The following is a 9,964-nucleotide window of genomic DNA, read 5'->3' as shown; positions in this document are numbered from 1 at the left end:
TGTGATTGTATATACTGTAATGCAGTGGTTCTCAACGTGGGGTCCGGGGACCACCAGGGGTACTTCAGGGGGTTCCAGGGGGTCCCCAGCAAATTGATGATTGATCATTTACAATAAATCACAGTTAGAGAATGTAGAAGAAAAGACTGTTCTGATCATAGTTTCTCTGTTATCTCTCTACCTACAATACAGACAGTCATGGACTTCTGGGCAAAATCATATCTGACAATAAAAATATTCCCAGATTTGGGCCCGAGAGACAAAATCTCATCAAATGGGGGGTCTGTGGCCCTAATGTGGACTAAATTAGGGGTCCTTGATATGAAAAAGGTTGAGAATCACTGCTGTAATGCGTTGCAAACCGCTTTGGCAGAACTGTGAATTTTCTTGTGAGTCACATCAGACGTCAGACGTCCACACACAGGCTGAGAGCGGCAACGGGTGACTGACAGGTCGATCCAGGTTGCGTGACATACTCCACATTGCTCAGAAAGGGGGCGGGGCCTGGCAGGTGCTTATAGAGACGTCGGCCCTCTGTCTGCTGCTCCAGTCACCGAGACAGAGAATCCAACTGACAGAGACACTGACTGCTCACTGGAAACATGGATCTAGGTAAGTACAGCAGAGTCTATCTATCTATCTATCTATCTGTCTGTCTGTCTGTCTGTCTGTCTGTCTGTCTGTCTGTCTGTCTATCTATCTATCTGTCTGTCTGTCTGTCTGTCTGTCTGTCTGTCTGTCTGTCTATCTATCTATCTATCTATCTATCTATCTATCTATCTGTCTGTCTGTCTGTCTGTCTGTCTATCTATTGCAGGGGGGGAAGGAGGTTGTGTCTGACACTTTTCCATCCCATTGTTGACGCATGCAACATAATGTGGATTTTGATGTGGACGTTAAAGGAGAAATCCACCACTCAGATCTGATCCTCTTCCGCTGTTATAGATCTCATCGGTCTGCGGTGTTCAGTGCAGGAGTTATTTACTGATGACGTGACATTTTTTTGGCGAACCCGCCGCAGTCGGTGATTTACGTGTTAAAGCGCTTTAGGGGGATTTTTCTTCAGTGGAGTATTTTGAGACACAAGAACAGACTTGTGGAAATCTCAGCAGTAAACAAAGTGTCAGTGGAGTCGAGTCTTCATCCCGTGTGTTAGGAGCGTCCGATGAAGACCGACTCAGTCGAAACAGCGGCTGCGTTTACATGCACACCAATAATCCAACTAGAATGAAATGAAGGCAAAGTAATGTGAGCAAGGCCGAGGGAATGTAAACACCAAACTCAGATTAATGCGATTATGCTCATAGTCAGAGTAACCAGTAATCAGTAATCAGTAAGATATAATAATAATAATAATAATAATAAACTTTATTTATATAGCACCTTTCAAAACACGGTTACAAAGTGCTTTACAATAAAAACAGAACACATTAGAAGCACAGAGAGATTAGAATGAACTAAAAGCCATAAAAATAGATACATTATAAACACAAAGGGAGTAAAAACACAAAATTAAAAAATTAAAATAATAAACATGAAATTAAAAACAAATAAAAATCAAGTAAAATAAGGAGGCAGCTCAGGTAAAATCAGGAAATGCTTTCCGATAAAAGTATGTTTTAAGAAGAGACTTGAAAAAGACGCTGACTCAGCCTTATTTCCTCGGGCGGGTCGTCCCAGAGCCTCGGGGCCCTGATGGGAAACGCTCTGTCCCCTTTAGTTTTCAGCCTGGACACTGGAAGGGACAGAAGACCTCTCCGCCCGAGGATCTCAAACTACGCAAAGGTTCATAAGGGATTAAAAGGTCTAAAATATAATCTGGAGCCAGGTCATGAAGAGCCTTAAAGGTAATCAATAAGATCTTAAAATCAATCCTAAAACAAACAGGGAGCCGATGTAAAGAGGCTAAAACAGGTGTGATGTCATCGTGCCTCTTCTGGTGAGAAGCCTGGCAGCTGAGTTCTGTACAGTCTGTAGTCGTTTCAAGGTTTTTTTGATTAAGACGGAAGGAGAAAAGGCTGCTGCAGTAATCGAGGCGCGAGGAGATAAAAGCATGTACAACAGTTTCTGCATCTCTAAAAATTTGAAATAGATCTTATTATATGTGGACTACTGCGAAGGCATGGATACATCACATCCTTAATCACATTTCTTCCACTCTGACCAAGTCGTGCCTGAACCCAAGTTCCACACTGACTGTGTTTACATGGACTTGAGTATCCCGGTTATGAGGCTTATCCCGGTTTTGATCATATTCAGGATATGGCGTTTACATGGAACACAGAGAAATCTGGGTATTCATATCCCCGTATACATGATAAATACTAGTATCCCGGTTACTGATCACTGCATGCTGTTTGCTCAGGCGCCTGTGATGTTTACAACACAAACCGGCAATTTTGAAATCGTTAATCTGATATTCCTCTGTAACTGTTAACCTTAAATTAATTTGACTGTTTTGTTCTGATGTTTGGCTGTAGTAATGTTTCTTTAGTATTTTCCACTGTGACCTGACTTGCTCCACTGTGCGTGTTGGGAAACCGGCGTCCTGTAGTCTGTATACTACAGACTTGAACAGGTCAGCATTTACATGCTTTCTCCCATCTAAACTGCCAAGTATATTTAATTCTTTCATCACCGAAAGACAAAACTCTGCTCTCGTTGCCACCATTGTTTGTGTTTTTCTGTTCCGTCTCTCGGCTGAAGCTGCACAGGTAGTCCGCAGCGGTCAGAAACCAGGATCAGATGTTTACATGCAACAGTATCTCGGTTTCTTTCAGAGTACTCCGGCTAGCATAATCGGGTTTCTCAAAACCGGGATAAGGGCTTATCCAGGTTTCTGAAATCGGGATATGATGTTTACATGCGCAAACACAAAAAACGGGATACTTCAAAAAACCCGATCGTAACCGTGAGACTCAAGTCCATGTAAACGCAGTCAGTGAGGCGTCTGCTGCTTCCAAAACACTCCTGAAGGTGTCAGGAGGACGGAGTGTTGCAGCTGGAACAGGCCGATTAAAATAACAGCAACAGATCTGACATGGGAGACTAGCAGAGTGTTGTTTGTTTGTTTGTTTTTAAGATTTATTTTTAGGCATTTTATGCTTTATTTGATAGAGACAGTGTGAGACAGGAAGGTATGGGAGAGAGAGAAGGGAGGACATGCAGCAAATGACCGCAGGCCGGATTCGAACCCGGGTCGCTGCGGGACGGACTGATAGCGGGACAGTAGCAGTATAAAGTGGCGAGACGGATTTAGAAACTACCCACATTTCTGCAAATAATCAAATAACCACAAGCTGCATGCAAACAGGATTTAAAGGAAGTGCCGAGTCATGTAATCATTTTAATCGGAGTAATAATTTACTCTGATTATTGGCCATAATCGGCATTATTAGTGTGCGTGGAAACATAAGTTATTGTTTACCACAGTAAAAATTGGTGGAGGAAGAAAAGAAAGAACAGTCGGCTTTTCTGCTCTGACTGATGTGACCAGAGGAGAGATCGACTCAAGCTGCTGACTCTCCCTCTGTGTGCAGAGTGTGGAGTCTGGCATGCAGTGTAATCTGTTATGAAATGTTAAACATCCATCAGCAACAAAGCAGGAGGAGATACCAGCTGCACACACACACACACACACACACACACACACACACACACACACACATACACGCCTACTACTGACCTACATTGTGTTTCTCTCACACACACCTAAACAAGCTCGTACATGATGCTACTTACAAAATCATCTGCACACACACACATAAACACACACAAAATTACACTAAACTACAGTGTGTGTGTGTGTGTCTCTCTCACACACACACACACACACACACACACACACACAAATCCAAAAGCAAACACACCCATAAATGTGTGATTGAGTCCAAGTGGCTTCATCAACATTCCTGTCTGACATAATGAAAGTTTCTCAAACCGCGGGCGATTAAACAGTATCCAATAAAGTTCTGCTTATAAATAGCAGCAGGCAGATTACTGTATAACCTGAGTTTACTCAGTTACACACACACACACACACACACACACACACACACACACACACGCACACACACACACCCCTACAGGAGGTAATGAAATGTTCAAACCAGCAACCAGCAAGGTCACGTACAGTCAGTGTGATCGATTAAATAAATAGATTAAAACAATTAGAAGCAAAAGCAAAATTTTCAAGCAAAATCAAAATCAATGGAACAAAGGATGGACTAACTTTTAGTGGCGGATTAAAATATTAAAGATTGGGGATTAAGTGACAAAGAACCATATAGTCGAGTACATTTATGTCTCCAGGTATTTCATGTTTTCAGGATTTATTATCTAAACATTATACTTTTTTTTTTTAAACCTTTTACCTTCAGTGGAGTTTTGTTTTCACCCCTGATAGTTAGTCTATCCGTCTGTCAGCAGCATTTCTCAAACTTAGAAATGGATTTCCATGAAATCTGGTGGTCAAATGATAATATTTTGGTGGCGATCTGGATCTGGGATTTCCACCATTAGACGATTATGATTTTTCAGCCAAAGCTATGAAACTAACGGAGACAGAGACTTGATTCCAGATCCTAAGTGGATGTTTGCAAGGTCAAGAAATCGAATCCAAATCCAAATTTATTTATAAAGCACATTTAAAAACAACAACAGTTGGCCAAAGTGCTGTACAATCAAAATAGCAAAAACCATAAAACAACACAATAAAAACAAAGACCAGTTTAAAAGACAAAAGGACAATAAAATAATAAAAGCAATAAGACCATAAGAAAAAGAAAGGCAATTCTCATACTGAGTTAAAAGCCAAGGAATAAAAATGAGACGGGATTTAAAAACGTGTCAGGACGAGATAAAAGCATGTATAACCCTTTCAAAACCACTAAACGATAAAAAGGACTTGACCTTAGATAAGAGCCTCAGCTGGAAAAAGCTCGATTTTATCACTGGGTTTATCTGTTTGTCCAATTTAAAATCACTGTCCATTATCACACCCAGATTTTTTTACAGTGGGTTTTACATATGGTTCCAGGGAGCACAGGGTCCATATGAGGGGGCGTCAGTTGAACCTCAGACTGAAGTGACAGGAATGATGAGTTTGGGTGGAACAGCAAGCTGGAGAGTGGGTCAGTGTGGGCGGAGGTCTGTACTCTGAGTGTCTTCAGTTTATCCAGAGGAGGTTTCTGACCGGGCATCATCTGTTTCAGCAGCTCCCTGCTTCACATCCATACAGCTCACACATTCCACCTGCTTTTAGTTTGGTCCTGACACATTTGGGGCGTTTAAGGTACGAGAGTCTCCTGTAGTTCACCAATCAGGAGTCATGTATAAACACAAGATGAGTCATTAGATTATTCCATTGAGACAATGAATATAGGCAAGGCAAGGCAAGGCAAACTTTTCATACACAAGGCAAATACAATGTGCTTCACATAAAACAGAAAAAATACATACACAGACCACAACTATTTAAAATGGCATTAAAAAAGAAAGAAAAGAAAGAAAGATAGAGATAGAGATAAAATAGGTAAAACACACATAAAATAAATAAATAAAGATAATAACACATCTACATCTACATACAGATGATTTAGCAGAAGGCCACAGAGAAAAGGAATGTTTTGAGCCGACTATAACATAAAAAAGGATCAGATCGGGTGAGTCTTCAGGCTCTGGGGATGAGATGCTGTTATGTGTTACAGACTTTGTGATTTAAGCTGATAAGACGGGTGGATTTCCACAGAAAAATGTTGCCTATCAGGTTTGCATCGGTGTATCAGAACAGGGCAGTGCTGCGTCACCCACACACACACACACACACACACACACACCTTCCTCCAGTCCTGCTGTGTCTTGCCTCATTGACATACAGTACACCTCCGTCACGTATATCACTGACGTCTTACGCATGTGTGACTATATATTAGTTTTGGCGCCTGCCACTATCAGACCAGTCCAGCCTTGTTTTTGACATCATAGCTAGAAAGCCCAATGACTTTAAACAAACCAGTCAAGCCAAAATAAACCCAAACTGAACACTCCTTCCACAGAAGTGTCAGCTGTGGGCGGGTTTGGTTTCATGCATCGTCAACAGCAACATCAGGGGAAACATTTGTGCAGTTCTGACTAGAGTAGAGACTGATGGGGAAAGTGGGTTTTCAGGGCAGGGCCGGATTTACCAACCACAGGGTCCCTGGCCCCTGGACCCTGGACCCTGGACCCTGGCCCCTGGCCCCTGGGCACACACGTCCTACGGACTAACCCACTATATTCAAATGGTCAATATCTCATTTTAGAATGAAAGAAAGAATAAAAATACTATAAAAGATATAAGATAATATATAAGATATCCCACTACTATAATTGGAGAGCGGTTTGTGCGTTTGTGTGTCCCACCATGGAGGAGAGGAGAGGAGACAAGGACAGGAGAGGAGAGGAGACAAGGTGAGGAGAGGAGAGGGGAGGAGAGGAGAGGAGAGGAGAGGAGGCAAGGAGAGAGGCGAGGAAAGGAAAGGAGAGAGGAGAGGAGACAAGGAGAGGAGAGGAAGAGAGGAGACAAGGAGAGGAGAGGAGACGAGGAGAGGAGGAGAGGGGAGGAGACAAGGAGAGGACAGGAGACAAGGAGAGGGGAGAGGAGAGGAGACAAGGAGAGGAGAGGAAGAGAGGAGACAAGGAGAGGAGAGGAGAGGAGGTTATAAATTCTGGTATGAAGAAATGCTCTTGCCTGATGTTAAGTTGATGTGTTTCCCTCCTGTCAGTGTTTCAGAGTGTGGATTTCCACTGTGAGGCCAACAACACTGAGCACCACACCTCTGACATCAGCACAGAGCAGCTGGTGGTGCGGCGGGGCCAGTCCTTCCTGCTCACCATCACCCTGCCGCGGCCCTTCACCCCGGACCGAGACCGGCTGCTCGTCACCGCGGTGACCGGTAGGTCTCTCCCTGACTAACTAGTGACAGAGACACTACCAGTATGTTTTACATGAATCTGCACATTTTATGCAGGGTCAGATAGGAACAGCGGTGGAAGAAGTACTGAGATGTTTTACTTCAGTAAAAGTAGCAATACAACAATGTAAAGATACTCCATTACAAGTAAAAGTCCTGCATTCAAAATCTTACTTAAGTAAAAGTACATAAGTATTGGCAGCAAAATTTAGAGAGTTATATTTTTCATAAATTATTGGAATATTAATACTGATTTATTGACATACATGTACATGTGAGCAGCATTTTAAAGTTGTCAACGTGAAGCTAATCTTAACAATGTAGCTATACTTTTGGGTAGTCTAATCTATAACAATGCTATTTTATAGTTATTTTATAAAGATGATCAAATGTTTTAAATATGAAATATTGATCTGAAAAGTAACTAGTAACTATAGCTGTGAAATAAATGTAATGGAGTAAAAAGTACAAAATTTCCCTCTAAAATGTAGTGGAGTATAAGTACAAAGTAGCATAAAATGGAAATACTCAAGTAAAGTACCTCAAAATTGTAGTAAAAAAGTACAGTACTTGAGTAAATGTACTTAGTTACTTTCCACCACTGGATAGGAAATATTGAGGTTAATAGTTTCATATTATTAAACTAGGTGTGTAGTTTTTTACAATGCAAGTCACTTTCTGTACATGTGTGGATCTTAGACCTGCTAATGTGAATACAGTTCACATTTTTGCACTTTATGAGTAAATGCTGTACATTCACCAACAGAATAGGATTTGATTTGGAATTTAATTCTGTGAAATTCCATGTTTTTTAGTTTATCTGAGACATATCTGAGATTACACATAGTTTTATATATCATCAATATATATCATCAATACTGAATATCATAAAATGTTAAAGGATCTTTTCAGGTGGTATTTGATGCAGAACATGTAACGATAATCCAAACATTATTACCTCTGCCAAGGAGGTAAAGTTTTCACCTGCCGTCCGTCCGTCTGTCAGCAGGATATCTCTAAAAGTTTGGCACGCATTTGCACAAAACTTGGCATGAAGGTTGGTTATGGGCCACGGAAGAACCAATTAACTTTTCATGTCGATTGGCCAAAAGGGGGCGTGGTGGTGGGAGTAGCTTATCACCAAAAGGTGCATAACTTCCTTGCGGGGTGTTGTCAGACATGGAGGAGGTCTGTCTCTGCTGAGCACTTTTTCTAGTGATCGAATGTATTTGATTCCTTGAACTGTCTTTTATTTGATTCATGATGTTTAGCGAGTCGAGACAAACTCTCTTAGAAGTGGGATTTCATGGAATTTCCTGTCGTTCCAATTCAATTCACATTCTGTTTCCTCACAGCTGGGTGACATTCCCGTTCACACTCACACTGCAGGAGCTGAACTGGAGTTTACCTGCACTCTCAGTTCAGGTCATGACTGGCCCGACGTACGGAGGAGATTTATATCAGTGAATGAGTGACCGGTTCCCTCCATCTCTCCCCCTCTTCAGGTTCGAAGGCGTCTCAGGAGCGAGGCACTCTGTCGGTCTTCGGTGTCCCAGAAGGCGCTGCGACGCCCTCGGCGGCGGCGAAGGCGGTGTGGAAGGCGGAGCTTCGCGGGAGCTCCGCCTTGAACACGGGCAGCGTGAGCCTGGCTGTGACCCCGCCCCCCGACGCCCCCGTGGGCCAGTACTTCCTGTCTCTCAGCAAGGGCGAGAAGGAGACCAGTCTGGGAAGCCTGGTGGTGCTCTTCAACCCCTGGTGCTCAGGTAGGGATGGTGGGGGGAGGGAGGGAGGGAGAGAGAGAAAGAGAGAGACAGAGAGAGAGAGGGAGGGAGAGAGAGAGAGAGAGAGAGAGAGGGAGAGAGAGGGAGAGAGGGAGGGAGAGACAGAGAGAGAGAGCGAGAGAGAGAGAGGGAGGGAGAGATAGAGAGAGAGGGAGAGAGAGAGAGAGAGAGAGGGAGAGACAGAGAGAGGGAGAGAGAAAGAGAAAGAGAGGGAGAGGGAGAGAGGGAGGGAGAGACAGCGAGAGAGAGAGAGAGAGAGGGAGAGAGGGAGGGAGAGATAGAGAGAGAGAGAGAGGGAGAAAGAGAGAGAGATAGGGGGAGAGAGAGAGAGAAGGAGAGAGAGAGAGGGGGAGAGGGGAGAGAGAGAGGGATAGAGGGAGGGAGAGAGGGAGAGAGAGAGAGGGAGGGAGAGACAGAGAGAGAGAGAGAGAGAGAGAGACAGAGAGAAAGAGAGAGAGGGAGAGAGAGAGAGACAGTGTGAGAGAGAGTGAGGGAGGGAGGGGCGAGGTTCCCGTAATTTTATTGCAAAAAACACAAAAAAAACCATTGCAAATTGCATTGCAATTTTTGAGAAAAGCCACGGCAAAATCAAGCATTTTAGGCTGCAACAATCAGAAAAAAAACTCCTGAAATCCTGGTAGGTCTGGTGTTAGTACTAGTAGTAGTAATAGCAGTAGTACTAGCAGTAGCAATAGCAGTAGCAGTAGTACTAGCAGTAGTGGTAGTAGTAGTAGTAGCATTATTATTGAGCAATTCAGTTGTCATGATTCATTTATTATTTCTGCAACAAATCAGTGGTAACGTTTTATACTTGTTCTGTGTTTCAGATGTTAAATTCTATTCTAATTCTATCATCAGTGGTAGATGAGATATTTATTTGTTTTATGAATCTCTTCCCCTGGCTGCAGATGACTGGGTGTTCCTGGCTGACGAGGAGCAGAGGCAGGAGTATGTGATGAACGAGCAGGGAATCATCTTCAAGGGAAGTGACAACTACATCACCTCTATGGCCTGGGACTATGGCCAGGTACACACACACACACACACACACACACACACACACACAGCAGTACCTCTTTTTTTGTTTTCTTTTTTTTTGTTTGTAGCGTTTTATCAGTATGGGTTTTTGAAAGCTGATTACCCATACTGATTTTTTTTGTTTTTGTTTTACTGAAGCTGCCCATAGCTGATATTATGTGCCAGAATTCACCATTTTCATGCTAAAAAAAA

The 9,964-nt window shown here is 42.9% G+C and overlaps 1 protein-coding gene across 1 annotated transcript in view; it reads left to right on the top strand.

The window, feature by feature from the left end:
* The first annotated feature begins 551 nt into the window (after positions 1–551).
* tgm8 (transglutaminase 8) overlaps positions 552–9,964 on the top strand; it is a 32,096-nt gene continuing 22,683 nt past the window's right edge. Inside the window, exons 1-4 of the mRNA XM_071529536.1 lie at positions 552–612; positions 6,765–6,935; positions 8,459–8,716; positions 9,643–9,761. Of these exons, the coding sequence (XP_071385637.1) occupies positions 603–612; positions 6,765–6,935; positions 8,459–8,716; positions 9,643–9,761 (558 nt within the window). The 5' untranslated portion in view covers positions 552–602. The remainder of the gene's footprint in view (positions 613–6,764; positions 6,936–8,458; positions 8,717–9,642; positions 9,762–9,964) is intronic.

Source organism: Centroberyx affinis, unplaced genomic scaffold (genome assembly GCF_046629955.1).
Source record: "Centroberyx affinis isolate AG114_WGS23_722 - 3 ecotype Tasmania unplaced genomic scaffold, CSIRO-AGI_Caff_v1 ptg001798l_1, whole genome shotgun sequence".
Lineage (NCBI taxonomy): Eukaryota > Metazoa > Chordata > Actinopteri > Beryciformes > Berycidae > Centroberyx > Centroberyx affinis.
The sequence above is the reverse complement of the archived record's forward strand: the minus strand, read 5'-3'. Positions and strand labels throughout refer to the sequence as shown.